Source organism: Polypterus senegalus, chromosome 13 (genome assembly GCF_016835505.1).
Source record: "Polypterus senegalus isolate Bchr_013 chromosome 13, ASM1683550v1, whole genome shotgun sequence".
In the NCBI taxonomy this organism is placed as follows: domain Eukaryota; kingdom Metazoa; phylum Chordata; class Cladistia; order Polypteriformes; family Polypteridae; genus Polypterus; species Polypterus senegalus.
Genome location: NC_053166.1, coordinates 143,675,376 through 143,701,413, shown reverse-complemented (window position 1 = coordinate 143,701,413; position 26,038 = coordinate 143,675,376). Strand labels below are relative to the sequence as shown.

Below are 26,038 nucleotides of genomic sequence, written 5' to 3'. Positions count from 1 at the left end.
TTAATTTTGGTTCTGTACATTACCACAATGAATTTTAAATGAAACAACTCAGATGCAGTTGAAGTGCAGACTATCAGCTTTAATTCAGTGGGTTGAACAAAACGATTGCATAAAAATGTGAGGCGACTAAAGCATTTTTTTAATGCAATCCCTTCATTTCAAGGGCTCAAAAGTAATTGGACAAATGAAATAACTGGAAATAAAATGTTCATTTCTAATACTTGGTTGAAAATTCTTTGCTGGCAATGACAGCCCGAAGTCTTGAACTCATGGACATCATCAGATGCTGGGTTTCCTCCTTTTAAATGCTCTGCCAGGCCTTTACTGCAGCGGCTTTCAGTTGCTGTTTGTTTGTGGGCCTTTCTGTCTGAAGTTTAGTCTTCAACAAGTGAAATGCCTGCTCAGTTGGGTTAAGATCAGGTGACTGACTTGGCCATTCAAGAATTTTCCATTTCTTTGCTTTAATAAACTCCTGGGTTGCTTTGGCTGTATGTTTTGGGTCATTGTCCATCTGTATCATGAAACGCCCAATCAATTTGACGTCATTTAGCTGGATTTGAGCAGACAGTATGTCTCTGAACACCTCAGAATTCATTCGGCTGCTTCTGTCCTGTGTCACATCATCAATAAACACGAGTGTCCCAGTGCCACTGGCAGCCATGCACGCCGAAGCCATCACACTGCCTGACTCCACCGTGTTTTACAGATGATGTGCTATGCTTTGGATAATGAGCTGTTCCACGCCTTCTCCATACTTTTTTCTTGCCATCATTCTGGTAGAGGTTGATCTTGGTTTCTTCTGTCCAAAGAATGTTTTTCCAGAACTGTGCTGGCTTTTTGAGATGTTCTTTAGCAAAGTCCAATCTGGCCTTTCTATTCTTGAGGCTTATGAGTGGCTTGCACCTTGCAGTGCACCCTCTCTATTTACTGTCATGCAGTCTTCTCTTTATGGTAGACTTGGATATCGATACGCCGACCAAGCCCTGGAGAGTGTTGTTCACTTGGTTGGCTGTTTTGAAGGAGTTTCTCTTCACCATGGAAATCATTCTGAGATCATCCACCACTGTTGTCTTCCGTGGACGTCCAGGTCTTTTTGTGTTGCTGAGTTCACCAGTGCTTGCTTTCTTTCTCAGGATGTACCAAACTGTAGATTTTGCCACTCGTAATATTGTAGCAATTTCTCGGATGTTTTTTTCTGTTTTCACAGCTTAAGGATGACTTCTTTCACTTGCATGGAGAGCTCACAGTTGTCTGTTCACAGCAAAATCTTCCACATGTAAGCACCAAACCTCAAATCAACTCCAGGCCTTTTATCTGCTTAAATAATGACATAACGACGGACTTGAACACACCTGCCCATGAAATAGCCTTTGAGTCAATTGTCCAATTGCTTTTGAGCCCCTGAAATGAAGGGATTGTGTTAAAAAACTTTAGTTGCCTCACATTTTTATGCAATCCTTTTGTTCAACCCACTGAATTAAAGCTGAAAGTCTGCACTTCAACTGCATCTGAGTTGTTTCATTTAAAATTCATTGTGGTAATGGACAGAACCAAAATTAGAAAAAAGTTGTCTCTCTCCAAATATTTATGGACCTAACTGTACATACATACACACATTGACTTTTGTATATATAGATTTATTAGATTATTTATTTGTTGATTGCACTACACTATTTATTGGATACTAAATTGATTGACATTAAGCACTTTGCTTCTGTCTTGTTGCAGCCTATCATGTTGGTGCAGGTCCCACCTGTTCTTGAAGTCATGCCAGTGCTCCATAAACCTAAGCCCCTCTAATGTACACTGAGACTTGAGCCATGTGTTAAGCCTGGTAATCTCATTAGTCTTATCTGGACTGGCACATGTAATAGGCAGAACTTCTCGGGAGGCTGCTTGTCACTGCTCCTCAGCTTATCACCCAAACAAATAAATTTGGATTGTAGAACTTGCTCTTACTTAAGTCAAATGTGGACAATGACAATTGGATGTACTCTCTCCGTAACCAGAAGCCTATCCTACCTATGAACCAGCAAGGGACCTTAATGTGCAAGAATCTGAAACCTGAGTCTCAATGTTCCTAATTAACGAGTTGCCCACTATCATTACAGCTCACCTTCTAGGGGACAATTTCTGGAGTGGTCCATTGGGACTCTTCATCCCTGCTTACCACCTCAGCTTACCATTATCAGAGTTCCTATCCAGCACTGCAAGGTTAAAAAAAATCTGGACACCTTCAATTGTGGGTTGTGTACCTCTTATATCCAACTGCAATTCACCTACCTCTACTTCTCTCGTCTAAATCCTCCTCCCATGGTATTTTGGCATGCATATTTTATTTTTTTCAAGATTTCCCAGTTTTCTACCTTAAATTAGGCTCTCCTCCTCCAGTTCAGAGCTTGAAGTATTGAGTTAGCAGGCATTTCCTACATGTATAGATAGGCCTTACATGGGCAGACCTCATTGAAGCAGGCCTCCAAACATTTCAACAGGATTTGCATTATATTAACCTCATTTTTAATATTTGGATTGTGAGCTGCTTAACCATTGTTTTTAAATAGACAATTAAGTATACATTTACAGGAATTACAATAGCTATTTAATATCTGCTAAACGTGTCTAAGCATATAAATTTGTCATTAATGATATTCTCACATGCCTTGTCCTTGTTCTCTTCAAGGATGTTAAATTACACTCTGAATGTGTCTTTATTTATACTGAAATTTCCTTTAGTCCTGTTGGCTTAATTGATTGATTTCCTTTCTTTCTTTCTTTCTTTCTTTCATTCTTTCTTTCTTTCTTTCATTCTTTCTTTCTTTCTTAATGCCTTCCTATTTTGAATGTACTCTTGATCCCCATTTTCTTCCAAGGGTGAACACTCACAGGCTAGCCCCTGAGTGATAGACTAAACTGTTCCTGTACTTTATCTTTTTGCTCTCTGATAAACTGTTCTTACTTATTTACTATTCATGTCAACTACATTGGTCAAACCCTGACTTTCTGTACGATTACTTCTGTTTAACTCAGCCTGTACTTCTCCTTTGATGCAGTACACCAGACACGCTCCTCAAATGCAAAACACAGCGTAGATGAAAAAATAGGGAAAAAAAAACCTTGGAAGGGAAAAAGGTCGTAATACAATACATTAAGCACTTTGTTTCTGTCTTGTTGCTTGTGTCCTCATTGCACTAGTCTATTCTTGGTTCATGACTATTGATGGCCCAGGAAACAGGTAAACCAAGACTGTGGGGAACCACATATACTTATTCACATCTCTCACATTCAGCCAGGTTTCTATAATGAGCATAGTTCATAAATATGGGTGACTACATAAAACTACAACTTATTCTTGATACTACTAACATTAAGGTGAGAAATGTTTAATGCATTACTGATTTTTACTTTTTAACAGTCAGTTAGAAATTTCAAAACTGTTACAGTATATTTGTATCTATACTACTTTTTTTCTTTCATGTGAAGTTTTATTCATTACATATCCTTAACTCCCTTCTGTCCCAGTCCCCTAGTTAAAGCAATCATCAACTAACTTAGTTATAGGCCTTCCCAATCCATCAAATGCAGCCTATCATGTTGGTGCAGGTCCCACCTGTTCTTGAAGTCATGCCAGTGTTCCATAAACCTATGCCCCTCTAATGTACACTGAGACTCGAGCCATGTGTTAAGCCTGGTAATCTCATTAGTCTTACCTGGACTGGCACATGTAATAGGCAGAACTTCTCGGGAGGCTGCTTGTCACTGCTCCTCAGCTTATTACCCAAACAAATAAATTTGGATTGTAGAACTTGCTCTTACTTAAGTCAAATTTGGACAATGACAATTGGATGTACTCTCTCTGTAACCAGAAGCCTGTCCTACCTATGAACCAGCAAGGGACCTTAATGTACAAGAATCTGAAACCTGAGTCTCAATGTTCCTAATTAACGAGTTGCCCACTATCATTACAGCTCACCTTCTAGGGGACAATTTCTGGAGTGGTCCATGGGGATTCTTCATCCCTGCTTACCACCTCAGCTTACCATTATCAGAGTTCCTATCCAGCACTGCAAGGTTAAAAAAAATCTGGACACCTTCAATTGTGGGTTGTGTACCTCTTATATCCAACTGCAATTCACCTACCTCTACTTCTCTCGTCTAAATCCCCCTCCCATGGTACTTTGGCATGCATATTTTATTTTTTTCAAGATTTCCCAGTTTTCTACCATAAATTAGGCTCTCCTCCTCCTCCAGTTCAGAGCTTGAAGTATTGAGTTAGCAGGCATTTCCTACATGTATAGATAGGCCTTACATGGGCAGACCTCATTGAAGCAGGCCTCCAAACATTTCAACAGGATTTGCATTATATTAACCTCATTTTTAATATTTGGATTGTGAGCTGCTTAACCATTGTTTTTAAATATACAATTAAGTATACATTTACAGGAATTACAATAGCTATTTAATATCTGCTAAACGTGTCCAAGCATATAAATTTGTCATTAATGATATTCTCACAACTCAGGGATGTTAAATTACACTCTGAATGTGTCTTTATTTATACTGAAATTTAAGTCCTGTTGGCTTGATTGATTGATTTTCTTTCTTTCTTTCTTTCTTTCTTTCTTTCTTTCTTTCTTAATGTCTTCCTCTTTTGAATGTACTCTTGATCCCCACTTTCTTCCAAGGGTGAACACTCACAGGCTAGCCCCTGAGTGATAGACTAAACTGTTCCTGTACTTTATCTTTTTGCTCTCTGATAAACTGTTCTTACTTATTTACTATTCATGTCAACTACATTGGTCAAATCCTGACTTTCTGTACGATTACTTCTGTTTAACTCAGCCTGTACTTCTCCTTTGATGCAGTACACCAGACACGCTCCTCAAATGCAAAACACAGTGTAGATGAAAAAATAGGAAAAAAAAAAAACCCTTGGAAGGAAAAAAGGCCTGAAAATGTACTGTATGACCACCTTAGTATTAGGAGCAAATACTGCAAATGAATTCAACTTGCACCAGAAATCACACGGACACAACACACAGCTCTCAGCCCCACATTCAGTTCAGAGGAGATAAAATCAGCATGTCCATGTGGCCCGACATAAAGTATAGTGCCAATCCAATGTAAAGTATGGATTGGAGTGGCATACGTGTAGATGTATACCAGCTACAATGCATGGTATGATACATGACTTCTGATCCCCTGAAAAAGATCTGTAATTTAAAGCACAAATATGTTTGGCTGGTGCACAACTGGTGTAATCATAAAACGTTCATTGATTCTGATATAAATGTATTGTTTTATACCACATGCTACGACAATCCACTTATCAAACGACAGCAGCGACCAGAAGACAACTTACTTGTGCAGTCTATTGGGAGGCATGTCATTTTTTTCTTGCTGCCCATAGCAATTTGTTTTTGCCTCTGGAATGAAGCCATATTGATCCATCATGGCAGAGGCAGCAGTAGTTATAATTCCAAGGCCATCTCTGACTCGGGCCTCCAGCGTGTAGTCCCAGTCGTCATAAGAAACAGAAATCATTCCACACGGGAACTCATCCGGGGTGATTTCAGTGTTGCCTGTCGTCAAGCTAGGGACAATCCAGATATAACCAAACCCAGTTAAGCCAAGTGAGCGTGCTTCCTCCAGAATGTACATGGCCTCATCCTTGGAACAGTACAACAGGATCACAGACGACTGGATCTTCTTGAGCTGAATCTGAGTTTTTGTATCTCCGGCCACCGCCTCCAGCGTGATGGTGTTCTGTAAATCCCATCCCACAAAGCTGTTTTCTACAGTGCTTTTTAGGATACTAATAAAATCCTGGTAGCCCGGAAATTTGCTAGTCACAATGGAAAAAACATGCCAGTCATATTCCTCCATGATATTTAACATCAGGAGGGCCTCTTGCTGAATGGAAGCTCCAAACTGGAAGAACGTGGACATCTGATCCTAAAAAGAAAGGACAGATAAAACAAATATAAGAAAATAAGAATATATGAAATTTTATTAATAAGAGGAGATAATGCAGTCCATCATGCTCATTTGATTAGCTGTCCCAACATCTCATCCAGGTACTTCCTAAAGGTTGTCAAGGTTTATGCTCGATATACAATGAAGCATAAATGATCATTTATGAACTATTATGCACTTCTTCTTTCGGCTGCTCCCGTTAGGGGTTACCACAGCGGATCATCTTCTTCCATATCATCCTGTCCTCCTCATCTTGTTCTGTTACATCCATCACCTGCATGTCCTCTCTCACCACATCCATAAACCTTCTCTTAGGCCTTCCTCTTTTTCTCTTCCCTGGCAGCTCTATCCTTAACATCCATCCATCCATCCATTTTCTAACCCGCTGAATCCGAATACAGGGTCACGGGGGTCTGCTGGAGCCAATCCCAGCCAACACAGGGCACAAGGCAGGAACCAATCCCGGGCAGGGTGCCAACCCACTGCAGGACACACACACAAACACACCCACATACCAAGCACACACTAGGGCCAATTTAGAATCGCCAATCCACCTAACCTGCATGTCTTTGGATTGTGGGAGGAAACCGAGCGCCCGGAGGAAACCCACGCAGACACGGGGAGAACATGCAAACCCCACGCAGGGAGGACCTGGTAAGCGAACCCGGGTCTCCTAACTGCGAGGCAGCAGTGCTACCACTGCGCCACCGTGCCGCCCCATCCTTAACATCCTTTTCCCAATATACTCAGCATCTCTCCTCTGCACATGTCCAAACCAATGCAATCTCGCCTCTCTGACTTTGTCTCCCAACCGTCCAACCTGAGCTGACCCTCTAATGTCCTCATTTCTAATCCTGTCCATCCTCGTCACACCCAATGCAAATCTCCCTGCTTTCTGGTCAGTGCCACCGTCACCAACCCATATAACATAGCTGGTCAAACTACTGTCCTGTAGACCTATGAACTGTTATGCACAGCTGTGAAGTAATAGTGCCCTCTACAAGGCTGCCATCTGCCTTACACGTGCTGCTACATAAGAAGGTCCATTCATCACTGAAGCAGGTACAGATAAAAGATGGATGGATGAATAATATGTACGTTCAGCGATTTAATGAGACATCAGGGGCACACCAGGAATCCACCCTAAAAAGAAACCAGTTACATTAAATCATCCATCCATCCTATCCAACCCGCTACATTCTAACTATAGGGTCAAGGGGGTCTGCTGGAGCAAGGCAGGAAACAAACCCCGGGCAGGGCACCAGCCCACCACAGGGCGCACACACACATACACACACCCACCACACACTAAGGACAATTTAGAATCGCCAATGCACCTAACCTGCATGTCTTTGGACTGTGGGAAGAAACCCACGCAGACATGGGGAGAACACACAAACTCCAAGCAGGGAGGACCCAGGAAGCAAACCCAGGTCTCCTAACTGCGAGGCAGCAGTGCTACCCACTGTGCCACATTAAAGCATGGATCCCAAAATATTTTACTCCCTGTCTGACTGTTTCTGATGTGTTCCAAATCATGCATCTCAGACATCTGTTTTGCTGAGCCCTAGACTTGATGATTTATCTTAATGTTTATGTGTTTTGTGAGTTTGCCTCTTTTGCTGTGCTCTCCTCAATTATTAGATTCCTGTCATTATGTACATAACAAGATCCAACGCTCCTCAAACCCACTTAGCCCAGTTCAGAGTCACAATCCGAGCAATCCCTAATTTAATTTGTGGACTGGGTTGCCTTTTTTTAGGCATTTCCTTTTGGCTTTGTTTTGATATTCTGTTTTTTGAAAATATATCTTTTTTATTAATAAAAATTTAAATGTTCAATTATTGATATTGATGGCACCCATGAGTTATTTAGGGGGATTTCCATTTAATGCCATATCTAGACAGAAAAAAAAATCAAGGATTTTCAGCTTCATCTAATGTCACACTGTTTCATGAAGAAAACATTAAAAGCGATTTGTTGTAATGAGACCGCGAGGATTAACACATGAAATGTCTGACTAGCAGTATTTACAACTCAGCAGCATATGAGAAAAAAGCCCTGGAGGACAATCATTTAGACACACTGTAAGATATAAATCCAAGATGATTTGTTATACTAATAAAAACATGTTCTCACCCCCTACATGCACACTTCTTCCATTATTATAAACATAAACCATATGAACGTTCTGCCATTTTTTGCCTTGCAGACAATGTGGAGGCAAACCTCCTACAATTCAACTTAAAATGTGGATGTGTGAGAATGTGTGGGCTTAAAATAAACATCGCCAGCATTGAAATATAAAAAATCAAATTATGGACACCATGAAAGATATCTGTGATGGACCAGCATCTCATCCAGAATTGGGTTACCACCCTGCAGCCAATGCTGCTGTCACTTGACATGACCCTGAACTGGACAACAGAGTTAGAAAATGGTGGACGGATGACAATGAAAGCTAAGGTTATTACCTGCTGAAGCCCATCTAAATCATGTGAGGAAAAGAAAAGAAAACCCTTGATGCTTGCCTACAGATTAGTCAAAGGGTCAGCACCTATGTGTATGGAGACCCTTGTGAGGTCCTGTGCTCCTTCTTACCCACTCAGGGGTTACCATTTACTTTTTAATTCACCGTTGGGGTGGTACCCCAAAGCTTTGCCTTGTCTCACTTTCTTCCTGGTTGCTGGTCACAGAGTAAGTGGATAGTGAGGGCATTTATCTTATGCTCTAAGAAGCACTACTAATCTTCATAAAAATAAAAGTCTAACCTAAAGTCACTTTGTGCTACAGTTTGTGCAGTCAAGGTAATTAAAATGAAAGAACGAATGAATGGAAACACTTTAGTCAAACCCAGAGATGTGAAGCCTGATCGCAGCACTGATTCAATATCGGGGTGTGATGTTCACAGAGTGAGGGACCAAAGTTGCCTGATGTAATTGCTACATGGAAAGACATTATGTTGGGTTAACTGACGACTCCACGCTGGCCCTTTATGAGTGAGTCTGTGTGTGTGTGCTTGATTGGTCCCAGTGATGGACTGCGATCCTGTATAGGCATTGCTCCTCCTTTGAACCAGTGTTCCCAGTATAGGCTCCAACTTGATCTCCTCACAAACCCTGTCTTCAGCTGGGTTGTCACACATAATGCTTTTCCCATTGCATAAAGAATTCCCATCTCTCTCATATTTTTTAGTAAAACAGTTATTGCAGGACTGCAGTTTAGCTCGGTTATATTTTTAAATTAGAATTTCACTCAGTGTTGGAGATACTTTCTAGAAATGCATTCATAACCCTTTGATGTTTTATTAACGTCCTCCATTGACAAATGGATACTATGGCTTTAAATTGGAACATTATGTTATTAATAAGTTCTGTGCGGCTTCTGACTGAATACATTTAAAGGCCTGGCAATATTGATTAAATTTAAATTATTCTCAAAGGGGAAGCTCTAGATATGCTAATATATCTGCTTAGCCTTGGAGAAATGTTATAGCATTACTTTTATTAGAATGTGACATAAACGCTTTATAAAGAAAGTGACCTTACATATGGAATATGCTTCAGTTTACATTGTACAGTATATTTTAGTGAAAGATTACATGCAGCATTGGAAGGTAATGTGTACATGTAAATAGGAGGAAACATCTCCAAAGTCCTGCTCTAGAATCTTGGCCTGGTCACTCTCTATGTGCACTTTCCATAAGGTCTCTGTGGATTTTGGTTCAAGTATTCCAGTTTCTCTGAAATGTCTCAAAGATGAATGTATTAGGATAACTGGTTATTTTAAATTTGCCCAGCTGGAGAAAGTGTAACTCTAATGGACTGGCACCACATTAAACAGTGCCTCCTGCTTGAAGCTTACTAGCGATGGCTTAGATTACCACACACCCTGAAATTAGACTAAACAGGTTTGAAAACAGAAGAGTGAACTATCTATTATATACAGTGTATATAAATACTAAGGATTGTATCCCTCTGTCACACAATTCCTTACAAACCATTGAGGCTAGAACTTGATCTTTTAGAACATTAGAACAATTTTTCTAAAAAAACATCAAGTCAATGGTTTGGAGGTCCCTGAAGTCCTAGTGTCTACCATGCTGCTTGGTAGCTTATTCCATATGCCTATGGTTCTCTGTGTAAAGAAAATATTCCTGATATTTGTGCGAAATTTACCCTTACATTTACTGACATTTACTTTCATCTGCCACAAATCTACCCAAGCCTGTATGCTGTCCAAGTCCCTCTGTAATGATTTAACAGATTCCAGATTATCTGCCAATCCACCTATTTTGGTATCATCTGCAAACTTAACCAGCTTATTACTTATATTCCATTCCAAATCATTTAAGATCTCAGTCTTAAATGCTTGAGCTTATGATGTGATAATGAAGTAACACATGCAGCTAGAAGCACCCTTCCTGAAGTTATTGGGGTTTGCATCTTTCTTTAGCAAACTGCATAGGCAAACTGATAACATGGCAGAAAGAAATAGATAAGCAACAACATCTGCTGAGCATGAAGCAAACTGCACAAGCCAATTATGTGTTAGGAAAATGAAGAATGATAGCTCTGGTACCCATTGCCCATCAAGAAAATGTGGCATCACAACATTGTGATACTCACAAACTACTAAGGCTGGAACCTTGATATTGGGAGGACTGGAGGTTTCATAATATAATATAATATAATATAATATAATATAATATAATATAATATAATATAATATAATATAATATAATATAATACTGCAAGAGATCCACATTCACACTCATCTGTTTTCATCCAGGAACTCAATTTTTAATTCCACATTTCAAAGAGGTAAAGGCAATTTAAAATGGTCACATCAACTTTGCTCTTTGTTTGCTTCTAGGGTTGTTGTATGAGTGTGCCCTTTGGCAGATGGTGTTCCCCTGCAGTGTTTGTTTCACTTAATGATATCATCTCTGACTTCATTAAACATATGAATATGAGACATAACAGAATGAAACTACCTCATATCCATTCAATCCAAACCAGACAGTTACAGGGTTCATTTATGCACATTCACTTACGCTAGGCCAATTTTGAGTCAATGATTGAACTAACTTGCATGTCTTTAGGGATGTGGAAGGAAAACCAAATTACAAGAGAAACGCTCATGAAGACATAAGAAGAGTGTTAAATGCCAAACAGACATTAACCGGATATGGGATTCAAGCCCAGGACACTGTATTCATGAGGCGATAGATAGATAGATAGATAGATAGATAGATAGATAGATAGATAGATAGATAGATAGATAGATAGATAGATAGATAGATAGATAGATAGATAGATAGATAGATAGATAGATAGATAGATGTGCATACATACAAAGTAAAATTCTAAGGACCCCTCTGCTAATACTGGGTATGGCCTCCTTATACCCTCAAAACAGCCTCAGTTCTTCGTGGCATTTATCAGGTTTCTCAGCTGTACATTCATGCTGCAATTCTTCCGCTCTGTCACATCTCAAAGGTGTTCTGTTGCATTCAGATCTGATTACTGGAAAGGCCATTGAAGAACGTTGAACTCATTGCCATGTTCATGAAGATAGTTAGCGATGACTTTTGCTTTGTGAGATAATGCATTATCATACTAAATGTAGCCAGAAGATACAGAAGGTAAATTGTGGGCCATGAAGGGATGCACATGGTCAGCAACAAAACTCAAATAGGCCATGACATTCAAACAGTGACTGAATGGTATCAATGGACCCAAAGTATACCAAGAACACATTCCCCACACCTTTACACCATTACCAGCCGCCTGGATTGTTGACACAAGGAAGGTTGAGAACATAGATTCTTGTTGTTTGCACCAAATTCTGACCCTATCATCTGTGTTCGTCTCTAAAAAATCAAGATTCATCACACCAGAATACATTTTCCAGTCTTCAACTGTCCAGTTTTGGTGTGCCCAGCACATCCACAGCTTTTTGTTCTTGGCTGACAGGAGTGGAACCCAAAGTGGTCTTCTGCTGTTGTAGCCCATCAGCCACAAAGTTCAACATGTTATTCATTCTGAGATGCTTTTCTGCTCTGCACAGTTGTACCTGGTGATTGTCAGTATTACCGTAGCCTTTCCGTCTGCTTGAACCAGTCTGGCCATTACCCTCTGACGTCTTCTCATCAACAAGATGTTTCCATCCACATAACAAACACTCACTACATGTTTTTTTCACCATTACGGGTAAACTCTAGAGACTGTCGTGCATGAAAATCCCAGGTGATCAGCATTTACTGAAATACTCAAACCAGCCTATCTGGCACCAACAACCATGCCATGCCATGGTCAAAACCTCTAAGTTTACCTCTTTTCTCCATTATGGTGTTTCATTACCTGAAGCTCCTAATTGCTGTGACTAGATAATTTCATGGGTATGCAGGTATCCTAATAATTTGCTTAGTGAGTGTATATGTACACTGTATCTGTATATATAATTTGATACTATCCGTGTGTATGGTGTTCACGTCAATACCCCGTATGTATGATGTTTGCGTCAATACTTCAACTCAATACAAATTAGAACCATGCAATGGGACTCTGCCTCTGTAGTTAGAACACAACGTGGCAAACGTGGACGCAGTATTGCATGATTAGCTAAGAATGTTCGAATGCTTCAGTGACGCCACTGAATGGCCGAGTATAGTAAGTCGGTGTTGGTTCGAGCAGATAACAGTAAGTTCGGTTGGTTTTTGTAACGTTGGTTTGGTGGGGCGTACTTTCCAGGACTAACTTCGTCGACTGACTTAAACCCTTTGACAGCTCCGGAACCGTAAGTAATTTAGAACGTATCGCCATTTGCTTGGTACGTCAAAATCTATCTTTGGGCAGTTCGGTTTTGGCATCTATTGGCAAACTGAGTAATGACGGCTGGGTATTAACAACGGTCATTGTTTAAATTTTAGCCGATCTCAGATCTAAAATGACCATGACAACATAATTCTCGCAGCCCCGTTTAAACAGAAAGCTCTTCGTTACATCGGGCGAAAAAGGTCTATTTTAAGCACAAATCAGTGCCATGATAACAAAATCATTTCAAGGACTTAAAAAACAAATAATTCTTTACAGAGAAAGTATGGAATTCACAAACGTAGAATTTGTAGCCCAATTCGATTGCGCACCAAGTCGCTAGTATTATTAGAAGTACACCTCTCCACATAATCTAAATATGCAAATATAAAGCAAGCACTAGGTAGTAATGCATGTATTACCACAGGTACATATTCATACTCAACAGATTTGTTTCTGCTAATATATGATTATAAATTTGAGAATAACAATGCCAAAGCTAATAAAGAGCTTTCAATGAACCAATGAGTGGACACAAATGCATCTCTAGTCACCATCATGTTGTGGCTGACAGAAGAATTCAGTTTTCTCAGCGAACACATTGATCCATATTCATATGTGCTTCTATGCCCTTTACTCATCATGCTACATTAGCAGTAGAGCCTGCTCTTCACCACTCCATGGTGCCAGAAGTTCTAGTTCGGGGAATACCAGCAACAAGGTGAGATGACTTTGTACCTACTGCATGTTTGCTATGTTTGTTCTTTGAGCAGAACTGTGTAAATGAAGTAAGAGACCCATAAAGGACTCACTCGCTTGTGCCAGGGCAGACAGATGAGGACTTGGCAACAGCTGATAGAATTTTGTGTGGCTCCCTGATGCACATTTACTTGACTTTAATAGAAAAATATTAAATGTGACTTTAGGGGTATGCATAATGTATGTTTATTTTATAAAATTACACAACTGCATTGTGAAACATAATAAAAATTCAGCAATACAGCTTGTAACCATGGAAATATATTCTAGCGACTGTATAATTCAGTAAAAGAAAAAAGGTCCTCTTGTAAAGACAAACAGACAAAGAAGACGCACCCCAGACTAAACCCCCACCCATGCAAGCAGGCCGCACCTGGTGTTATCTGAAAATTGGTTCTGTCTGATTCAGCCAGCTACTGTCACTCCAACTGGTAGTCTCCTGAGTTTATTCTATTTGAGGAAAAAATTGTTTTTAAATAATAAACACATGGAGCAAAGTATAAGGCAGTGAAGAGAATGCAAGCATAAATCAGTTTGTACAGATGGGGAGAGCAGGCCGTTTGGCATAATGAGAACCCAGGTTAAATTATTCCTGCTGTTCGTAATAGGATAATTATCATTAAACGGATGTAGCTGGGATGCACGTTTAATGAGATAATCTAATAATCACGTTTCTAAAGAAGGGCTTATTTGCATAACGACGCATACCTGAGACTAATTTTTCTGGGCAGAAACTATATTGCTAGCCAAGTTCTGCCCCTGAGAGCTGGATGAATTCAGTTTCTTTTCTTCATGCTCATAGACTGCCACATCACCTGTTGTGTGTTTAGGTTTGGAAACCGTGCTCATGTTAGAACATTAGAACACTCTGGACGAGAACAGGCCATTCAGCCCAACAAAGCTCACCAGTCCTATACACTTATTTCTACCAAAAAAACATCGAGTCGAGTTTTGAAAGTCCCTAACGTCTTACTGTCTACCACACTACTTGGTCTCTTATTTCAAGTGTCTATCGTTCTTTGTGTAAAGAAAAACTTCCAAATGTTTGTGCGAAATTTACCCTTAACAAGTTTCCAACTGTGTCCCCATGTTCCTGATGAACTCATTTTAAAATAACAATCTCGATCCACTGGACTAATTTCCTTCATTATTTTAAACACTTCAATCGTGTCACCTCTTAATCTTCTTTTGCTTAAACTGTAAAGGCTCAGCTCTTTTAATCTTTCCTCATAATTCAACCCCTGTAGCCCTGGAATCAGCCTAGTCGCTCTTCTCTGGACATTTTCTAGTGCTGTTATGTCCTTTTTGTAGCCTGGAGACAAAAGCTGCACACAGTACTCCAGATGAGGCCTCACCAGTGTGTTATAAAGGTTGAGCAGAACCTCCTGTGACTTGTACTCCACACATCAAGGCGCTATATAACCTGACATTCTGTTAGCCTTCTTAATGGCTTCTGAACACTGTTGGGAAGTTGATAGCTTAGAGTCCACTATGACCCCTAGATCCTTCACATAAGGTGTGCTCTCGATTTTTTGACCGCCCATTGTGTATTTAAACCTAACATTTTTACTTCCTATGTGTAATACTTTACATTTACTGACATTAAATTTCATCTGCCAGAAGTCTGCCCAAGCCTGTATACTATGTATGTTGCAGATATCTTGGCCACCAGAGCTGTATGTCACTGTTACGCCCTGTCTTCTCTGATTGTTCGGATTTGTGGATTTCTAAGGATTTGGCATGACCACTAAGTGGAATCCAGGTACTGAGCCTGTACAGTAGAATACAAAGAGCTACTACTTAGAGGCTACGAAGTCAAGAAGTCTCCATTTCTATAATAATTTTCTGCCTCCAGACAACGTCTCATCTGTAACTTTAGGCCCAATCCACATTTTAAAGAATGTTCTCAGTGATTTGACTTGAGGTTATGTGTTGGAGGATGATTTAAGTCTTCCTTTTGTTCTTTTTGTCCTAACCATCTGACCTTCTCTTCGGACTCGCATTTAGAGACAACCAATTCTATATTTAAAGATTTGACTTCTCTATATTATATATTTATTTTATGTAAGTATGCTTTATTTATTTTTAATATTCTATTTATTCATTATTATTCTTATCTAATTTTAACTTTTTCTTACATCTTGTAAAGCACTTTGAGCTTCACCTTGTGTATGAAAATATGTTATAGAAATAAATGCTGTTATTATTCTAAACATCTAATCAAGACCAAAGGGTGTGTGTCAGAGAACATTAAGTCTTCTCTTAGTTGCTGGAGTTCAATGGTGACAGTTGTGGATGCTTTGCTCTTTACCTTAACTTACTTATATGAAAGACTCAATTCATTATTATGTGTCTGGTTTCACCCCTGAGATGGAGGATGGCTGCACATATTGTTGGTGACCTTACTTTTATTTTATTCAAAGTCCTTTCTACTCATTACAGTTGCAGAGATTAGGATACTAAAAGGTTTTTTTTTGGACAACTAATTCTGAACAGTGCACTACTAAGGAGGGCTTTTCTCATGGAATAAATATATAAAACTAGTGGACGCCCGCCGTAGCATATGCCGGAGTAAAAATAGGAAAGGAAAATGGTGAGAAAGGAATTCAGAAATCAAGAAGAAAGCAATACTTCTTGAAAGGTGTAGTTGTGAATAGGTGTTTTGCTGGAGAAGACAGATAATGAGTCGAAAGATCTAATCTCGTAAAGAGCTTGAATTTCAGCTTCACCACCATACACTGTAGATGTTGTCATGTATTGATAGTACTCGTGACTTGTTGTGATAACTCAACTTGCTTTGGAAAGAATAACAGGAAGAACGTTTCCAAATCAGTCCCAATGTGATGCAACGAAATCTACTGTCCTATGTCGTAGTGAGAGTGCATTGCCTTTGTAAACCGTTTATGTTTAAGAAATAACCCACTGATAGGAACAGGCAGTTGCCGGATCCCGGAATACAGATGACGTTGTACAAAAACCCATCGATAGAGCAGATACTGTCGTTCATTTTATAACAAAGGCTTAGGAAACAACCGTCGCAGTATAACGAAAATAGCAAGGAGCGAAACTAATGCCAATGGTCGAGAGAGTACCTTCCTGTTGCAGGCTACCAAGGGTAAAGACATGGCCGAAGTGAAAGGTCATGTGGTCAGGCTAGATATCGGGCGGTGACGTGAAACCATTGGGGTCATGAGAGAGGAACAGGGAACGCGGTAGTCCGAAGGAGGAATAGGACTCGAGAAAAGTGGTGTGGTGGTGTACGGGAGGCCGCAGGCAGTGTGGGGAAGGGTTTGGAAGAGGACGAATAGGAATTGAGAAATGCTGTGTGGGCTGCGTGTGGGCGGGACCGGGTTTGAAGAGGAAGCAGGATGAACCAGAAGAGAAATATATATAAGAGATACTTGTAAAGTGGTTTTCTTGGACTCAGCTTTTCCTTGAGTGCCTTTGTGCTGCATAGATCACATGAGCTGAACCACTGTGAGAGTGAAGGCACTTTGAATGAACCTTAGGATCAATTAGGAAGGTGGCTGGTCTTTATCATGAAGGCAAAGAAGTATTTCATCACCTTGACCATCATCATAAGCCACTCTTGATAGACTGAAAACTGAAATGGATCAGCTATTTTTCTTTAAAACACAAGCAACAGACCTAACACCAAAAAGGAATACCACTGAAATGACTTGACCACATGCCAATACAGCAATTTATAATCATTGAACTACTCAACCATCCACCACTACAGACATTTAAAACCACACAAAATAAGAATTACCATAAACACTCAGTCACCTACCACTATAGCCATGTATAACAACACATGAAGAATATTAAGACAGTGAAGAGTCAATCATCCACCACTACAGCAATTCAACACAAGGTGATAACTGATATAAGAAAATTCCTATGTCTCCCACTATAACCATGCAAAGCCACACAAGGCAGAAGCAAGAACCACAACCATCTCAAGCATCTAACATTAAAGCCGTTAATTAAGATGCAAAATAACAGTTAATGCCAAGAACACTCAGTCACCCAGCACTACAATACAATACAATACAATATTTTTTCTATAGCCCAAAATCACACAAGAAGTGCCACAATGGGCTTTAACAGGCCTGGCCCCCATGCTGTGACTCTCTAAGAAGACAAGGAAAAACTCCTAAAAAAAACCCTTGTAGGAAAAAAATGGAAGAAACCTCGGGAAAGGCAGTTCAAAGAGAGACCCCTTTCCAGGTAGGTTGGGCATGCAGTGGGTGTCAATACAATACAGTACAATACACTGAACAGAAACAATCCTCAATACAGTATAAAAATAAAAAATGTACAAGTACAGAGCAGAATTTAACAGTAGATGATACCACTACAGCCATTCATACCCACACAAGGTGAAAAATAACACAAAATGACTCCTCTATCTTCCATTAGTTATTTATAACCACATACTGTACATATAGACTTTAAGGCAGATATACTCACCAATCTAATGGTGCTGCATTTATGCAAGATAACAACACCAATAATCTCAGCCATCTACACAAGGTGAGAAATCTACAGAAAGACCTACCGGCAAAACGGCCAAACCACTGAAAAGACTGGACAGTCTATGACTACAGCTATCCATAAACACACAAAAAGACCCAAACATGTACCATGGCCACACAAATAGAGACTTAACACTCAGACATGTGCCATAACAAGTCTTAATAACAACCCAACGAAAGAGTTAAGACATAACCAACTACCACTATAGTCATGTATAGCATCACATGGACAGAATTAACATGAAAAGCCTTCAGCTACCTTTCACTCCAGACATTTACATCAGGGCTAGAGGCCTATAAACACTCAGCCTTATCTAATACAATAGATATATACTGTACAACATAAGGTAAGAATTAACACAGAAAAAAACCTCAACTACCGCTATAACCATTCTCAACCCCACAAGGTGAAAATTACAAGTGAAATCATTCATCTGTCACTCATTCGTAACCACCTAGGGAGAGACAGTCCATTTGTGCTTCAATAATGTTGTGGTATGGGGTGTATTTCTACCATCCCTTTGGAGAGGAAAGTCAATGCTAATCTTTATACAGTATAACCACCCCGAGTGCTCACCCATACTGAAACATTTCCTTCTTAAACTCTTGAAGGAGTGTTTATCTAGATAACAATTCCCCTATTCACAGAGCATTTGCCTTTGGTCATTTAATGCATTGCTAAGTGTGACAGTATACTGTATCTTAATGTTCTAAACCAAAGAAAGTATTTTAGGAGATTCCAGACTGACACAAGATAGTATTTTCCACCTTCCTGTGAAGTCAGCAGAAGCTGAATGACTCTTCAAGGAGGGATTGGTGCAAAACTCCAGATATTTTTTATGCCTTACCAGCTCTTCTGATAAGGCCCAGCATCACATTGTCCATCATTTTGGCTTCTATCCTGTAAGTATGTAAGAAGATTGTTACAACTCGCTTTCATCTATTCTCATTGAACAGATGAGTGAGCCTTTCTTGGAATCAGCAAGGGCTGTTCCTCATTATATTGTCTTCTAAAATTTTGTCCCTAGCCTTGTTAGTGTGCTGTGTAATCCTCATTTCTTCCATCTCTAAAATAAGTGATGAGTCCTTCAGATAGAGGTTGAAGAAATCTCAAGTCTAAAAAAGCAAAAGAAAAAAAAAAGAAACAAAAGCAACTAACTTCACAGTCAGCAGGAGAGCGGCATCATTAAGTCATGCAAACTCCTACATGATATGGCAGCCTTCAGATTTTTGGCAGGATGAATCATCCTGAGTCCATTCACAGTCTAAATTAAGTGGGTGACTTCTTCCCAAATCTGCATCAGTAGTGGGTGCCAGGGTCACTGCTGAGGAGAAGAGTGGGCGACCAGCTCGAAAAAATCTCAACATTCTTGTTATTTTTTATTGAAATATTTTTTGAGAAAGGCAATTATCTTTCTCCAGGTTCCAGTTCTTCTTTGGAATATTTCTGTTGGGGTCAGTGTAAATATTGCACTTTGTGTTTTTCCTATTTTTGAATGCATTATTTGGGAAAGGTGCTTCTCTGCAGCACTGAGAATCAGCAGGTTACCATATTTCAGTGGAAAAGTGGATTAGTTAACACAACTGAGAGACAGTGTGCAAAAAGTTGAGCTGAACTCCCATAGATCAATCCTCTCAATTCCTCTAATCCAATAGATTCGGGAGGAAGAGGGACAAAGCTTGACAATGGAGGAGTGGAGGCAGAAAGGAGAGGAAAAGAAGACACACTGTATATGTGATGCTCATTGTACTGTGCTGTTGTGGGGAGCGAGGGAGAAGCACGTTTCCATTTGTAAATAAACTTGTGCTGGTTTCCACTATATATGCAGTATATATACACTCACCTAAAGGATTATTAGGAACACCATACTAATACGGTGTTTGAACCCCTTTCGCCTTCAGAACTGCCTTAATTCTACGTGGCATTGATTCAACAAGGTGCTGAAAGCATTCTTTAGAAATGTTGGCCCATATTGATAGGATAGCATCTTGCAGTTGAGGGAGATTAGTGGGAGCACATCCAGGGCACGAAACTCCCGTTCCACCACATCCCAAAGATGCTCTATTGGGTTGAGATCTGGTGACTGTGGGGGCCATTTCAGTACAGTGAACTCATTGTCATGTTCAAGAAACCAATTTGAAATGATTCAAGCTTTGTGACATGGTGCATTATCCTGCTGGAAGTAGCCATCAGAGGATGGGTACATGGTGGTCATGAAGGGATGGACATGGTCAGAAACAATGCTCAGGTAGCCTGTGGCATTTAAACGATGCCCAATTGGCACTAAGGGACCTAAAGTGTGCCAAGAAAACATCCCCCACACCATGACACCACCACCACCAGCCTGCACAGTGGTAACAAGGCATGATGGATCCATGTTCTCATTCTGTTTACGCCAAATTCTGACTCTACCATTTGAATGTCTCAACAGAAATCGAGACTCATCAGACCAGGCAACATTTTTCCAGTCTTCAACTGTCCAATTTTGGTGAGCTCGTGCAAATTGTAGCCTCTTTTTCCCATTTGTAGTGGAGATGAGTGGTACCCGGTGGGGTCTTCTGCTGTTGTAGCCCATCCGCCTCAAGATTGTGCGTGTTGGGGCTTCACAAATGCTTTGCTGCATACCTCGGTTGTAACGAGTGGTTATTTCAGTCAAAGTTGCTCTTCTATCAGCTTGAATCAGTCGGCCCATTCTCCTCTGACCTCTAGCATCAACAAGGCATTTTCGCCCACAGGACTGCCGCATACTGGATGTTTTTCCCTTTTCACACCATTCTTTGTAAACCCTAGAAATGGTTGTGTGTGAAAATCCCAGTAACTGAGCAGATTGTGAAATACTCAGACCGGCCCGTCTGGCACCAACAACCATGTCACGCTCAGAATTGCTTAAATCCCCTTTCTTTCCCATTCTGACATTTAGTTTGGAGTTCAGGGGATTGTCTTGACCAGGACCACACCCCTAAATGCATTGAAGCAACTGCCATGTGATTGGTTGATTAGATAATTGCATTAATGAGAAATTGAACAGGTGTTTCTAATAATCCTTTAGGTGAGTGTATATATAGTGGCGACTGGCCCAGACACAGACAGGTGGACACCGATGGTTCAAGCACCAACACACGTTTATTATACATTATTATGTACAAGTACACACACACAACCCGGTGCCCCCGCACCAATCACCCTTCATGTCCTGGCCTCTCAAAATGTCTGTGCAGGGGGTCCTTGGGTTACAACGTTTCGACATACAATGTTTCGAGTTTACAACGCTCACTCCCATAAAAACTTTAAAAAATTGAGACATGAGAAGGAATAAAGGTAAGGATTTTTTTACACTTATTTTTCTGTTACTACAGTACAGTGTACAGTACAGTATATTTATGTCCTTTTCCTTTTTCTGAGGCTTAGATTTTGTGTTTTTATGTTCTAGATTATGATTTTGCAAATGTGTTAAGATAGGTAAGTGACTTAGGCTAGAGTGTGTTTTGACTTACACAAAATTCGGGTTACATCACTGTTGTAGGAACAGAACTGTGTCGTAACCTGAGGACCCCCTGTACTCTTCTGGTCCGCCTCCACTCCTCTCCTCCGAGCTCCGTCCTTCTTCCACCCGACTCCAGCCATCGAATGGAGGAAGGCGGCCACTGTTATATTCACCCAGACATGCTCCAGGTGCCTCCCAATGAGCTCCTGCTGGCACTTCCTGGTGTGGCGGAAGTGCCGGCTGTGCACCCAGAAGCACTCCGGGTGTCCCTGGTCTTTGTCCCCTCAGTACTTCTGGGTGTGGCGGAAGTGCTGAGGGCCAGGGCTCCTCAGGCATCTGGGCACCCCCTGGCAGTGACCACGGGCCCCTATAGGGTTGAGATTCCATTCTCCTTTTCCGTGGTCCCCATAGCCACCAGGGTGGTCGCCTCATTGTGGTCTGCAGGAGGTGTAATCCTTCCTTCGGTCCTTCCGGTCGTCCCGGCTGGGTACCGCCTCCAGCCGCTGGCCACAATATATACATGAGGTGTGGCACAAAAATAACCGGAAAACCATCTGGAGGTTGGCTGAACATGAATCATACAACTATATTCCCTCCAACACGCCCTCTCAAACGGCGACCGGCTAGGTATATCCTGTGAATCGCCCAGTCAGTATTTGAACAACAATCACTACATGAGTTGCCGCGACAATGTCAGGTGCAAAAAGCGAACGGCGAGACGAGACTAGACTAGACAAAGTATGCAATGCTTTTTCCGTAAGCAGTTTTTGACTGACAAAAACATTCCTGTCCTCAATCATCCTCCCTATTCACCCGATTTAGCTCCCTGTGATTTTTATTTGTGACCTGATGGGAACACATTTTTCTTTAATGGATAAAGTGAAGACAGAAATGGCAAGCCTGTTGAAGAACATCAAGCAAGAAGACTTCCAGCATTGTTTCAATCAATGAAAGATATGTATGGAGCGGTGTAGAGATTGGGAGGTGGAGTATGTAGAAGGTGACAATGTTTAGAATGCTGTAATTGTGTATGAGCGTGAAGCTACCAATGCTATGTGGTAGGAAAGTGGAGCATGGGAGGTACTGATCTGCCTATCAGTGACGGTCGCTGCTGTTATAGGCAACAAATCGACACTGGTCACAATATATATACGTTATATGTATGTGGCTGTATGATGGAACCTCTGAATTTTGGTATTTTCATGTGCATTTTGTAATATCTCCTACTATGCTTTTCCTGCTGCTTGCCGCTCATCTGCGCCACCCCATCCTCCCATCCTCATGTCTCACCTTCTCGGTTGTGCTGCTTCTCTGCTGTTATCAGATAAGTATTGCTCTCTACTATGATAAAATACTCTCGTGACAAACTCCTTCATATTAAACAGTTTGTTCAGAGCAAATGGTTAGACTGGAATGTCCTAAAAGACAATGGTATTGTGTGGCACCCGAAATATTTACATGGCGGGTCAGGCCGCCACCACAGCCGGGCTGTGAATGAAAAGTTCACCAGCAGCATTTTCTCAGGAATATGCCGTCCTACTTACGGCTTTGGAAATAGGAGTGTCAGTGTGCCAAATCTGCAATATGTTAAAATAAATTCTGGTCATGGATCTGCGCACAACAAACCCATATCGGCTAATATTGCATTGTTTAACTCCAGATCTCTTAATGGCAAAGCACTGGTGCTATCATAATTCATTACAGACTCAAACCTTGACTTGCTATGCTTAACAGAAACTTGGCAAAAACCAAATGACTTTACATCTGTCACGGAGGTGACTCCACCCGGATACATTCACTTCACGGAGCCTCGCAGCTCAAGACAAAGGCGGAGGAGTCGCAGTAATTGCTAGATCGAACTTAAGCATCAAAAGAATCCCCATTGATGGTCCATTGTCTTTCGAGTGTGTGGCTCTTAAACTAATAGCAAAATCTGGTCCTGTCTCACTTATTGTGGTCTATCGTCCCCCAAAATACAATGCGTCTTTTTATCTGATCTGACTGAATTATTAACCCACTTAAGTTCACTTTCCCAGAGAATCATTCTTCCTGGCGATTTCAACATCCATATTGACACTACTACATCTAAACTGAGAAATGAATTCCTTTCCTTACTGGACTGTTTTGACCTGACACAACATGTTGATTTTCCCACCCACTGTGGTGGTCCTATATTGGATCTGATCTGCACTTCTGGACTATCTGTTGCCAACATCTACAGCACTGATTTGGGACTCTCCAACCATAAAGCAGTACTTTTCACTGTCTCACTGCCTTCACCTCCTCTTACCTGTAAACAACAAATTCCTTACAGAAACCTTAAAAATATCTGTCCCTCTATCCTTTCTGGATCCATTTCTGATCTTTTACTGTCTGCACCTATTCCGTCAACACTAGATAGTCTTATTGACCACTATAACTCAGCCCTTCATTCAGCACTCGATAAAATATCTCCTTTAAAACATAAAGAGGTTTCCTTTAAGCGTTCAGCTCCATGGTATAATTCAGAGCTACGATCTTTAAATGCAACTGGCCGATGCCTTGAGAGAATGTCACGTAAGACTGGCCTCACCATGCACATCCAGGCTTTCTCTGACCACCAAAGAGCTTACAGAGAAGCACTAACTGCTGCTAAGAACACACATTATGGCAGAATAATAGAAAGTGGCCATGATAACCACACATCTTAAATCCTGCCTTCATGCCATAATCCCGAATGTTACGACAATAAAAAATATATCCCTCGACACTAGGTTTGTCCCAGTCACTTTTAAAATCGTTTCTGTAACCCCCATGTTAAAAAAGTCTGGTCTTGATGGTGACAATCTTAATAATTTTCGGCCTATTTCCCATTTACCTTTTCTGTCAAAAGTTCTTGAGCATGTTGTAGCCTCCCAGCTCACCAATTACTTAATTATTACCACTAATAATTTGATGGAACCCTTTCTCAGCACACAACTTACCTCAGTGAAATTAAAACCTGGATGGAGCAAAACTCATTAAAATTAAATTGCAACAAAACTGAACTCCTTCAAATTGGCACTAAAGCGCTACTTAAGAAAATGAGCTCCATTCCAGTCACTCTTGACGGTGATCTCATCAAACCTTCTTCTGATGCAAAGAATCTTGCTGTCATTTTTGATTCCTCCCTTTCTTATTCCGCCCACATAAACCACATTAAGAAACTTTCTTACTTTCACCTCCATAACATATGCTGTGTTTGCTCCTTCCTCTCCTTCTCTAATGCTATGAAACTTGTCCATACATCCCGCATCGATTGTTGTAACTCGCTGCTGGCAGGTGCCCCTTCTAATCTTATATCACAGCTCCAGTTGATTCAAAACTCGGCTGCAAGAGTCCTTACATGGACCAGCAGCAGCGAGCACATCACACCCATCCTGCTCCGTCTTCACTGGCTCCCTGTGTCTTACAGGATTGAATATAAAATTCTATTAATAACCTACAAAGCTTTAAATGGCTTCACACCGGACTACATCAGGGACCTTCTCCATCACTCTGCTCCTGTTCGCCTACTAAGGTCCTCTGATTCTGGTACATCTTGTTGTGCCTCACACTAACCTGCACTCTATGGGTGACAGCAGGGCCTTCAGCTCCATAGCACCCAGACTTTGGAATGACATCCTGAAATGAATGAGATCAGCTGACTCTATTCATTCTTTTAAAAAACAACTTAAAACTCATCTATTTAGGAAGGCTTTTAACTTAACTTAACATTTTGCCCTTTCTTTCAGTTTACCTCTCAGTCCAGGTGCTCAGGAAAATTTGTGTGTCTGTTATATCACAAATTAGGTTATTTGTTAAGTTTTTCTTTTAGTATTGAATTTAGTACTTTATTCTGGTTTAATGTCCTTTATTCTATTTAATGCTTTGTTATCTGTTTCATTGTTTTATTCAGGAAAACATTTGTATCCAATGTTATATATACCCTGATGTTTTGTTCTAAGATGCTGTGAAGCTCCTTGAGCATGGGAAAGGCACTATATAAATAGAATGTATTATTATTATTATTATTATTATTATTATTATTATTATTATTATTATTATTATTCAGAAGCAAAGGTCTGCCATATGGTTTGCTTATTTGTAGTTGAAAGTCCACAAAGGGAGAAAATGAATCACATGTCTTATAATAGTTTTTTATTGTTATCCAAGCATTTGCAGGCTTGAAAAGAAGATCATGCACATAATAAATAAGACTTTATGATCAACACCCTCCAAACCCCACCTCATTAATCATCTCCCCCTTTAATCATTTTCCTCTGATATCTCCTGTTTGGAATTGAAAACTTAATTGAACTTCTTCATTTTCTCCCTTTGTGGATTTCCAGGTATAAATATATCATCAGGTCCATCAGGTTCTATCAGAGTCCATCAGGTCGTATGGGGATTTTAAGTAAACAGCCTTTGTCAAACCCAGCCGAACAAACAAATTCTCATTTGA

General features: G+C 40.4%; 1 protein-coding gene across 1 annotated transcript in view; it reads right to left on the bottom strand.

Moving 5' to 3' along the window:
• The window catches only part of grin2aa (glutamate receptor, ionotropic, N-methyl D-aspartate 2A, a), a 351,755-nt gene that overhangs the window by 201,871 nt on the left and 123,846 nt on the right, over positions 1 to 26,038 (bottom strand). Inside the window, 1 exon segment of the mRNA XM_039774586.1 lies at positions 5,360 to 5,952. Coding sequence (XP_039630520.1) covers positions 5,360 to 5,952 — 593 coding nt within the window.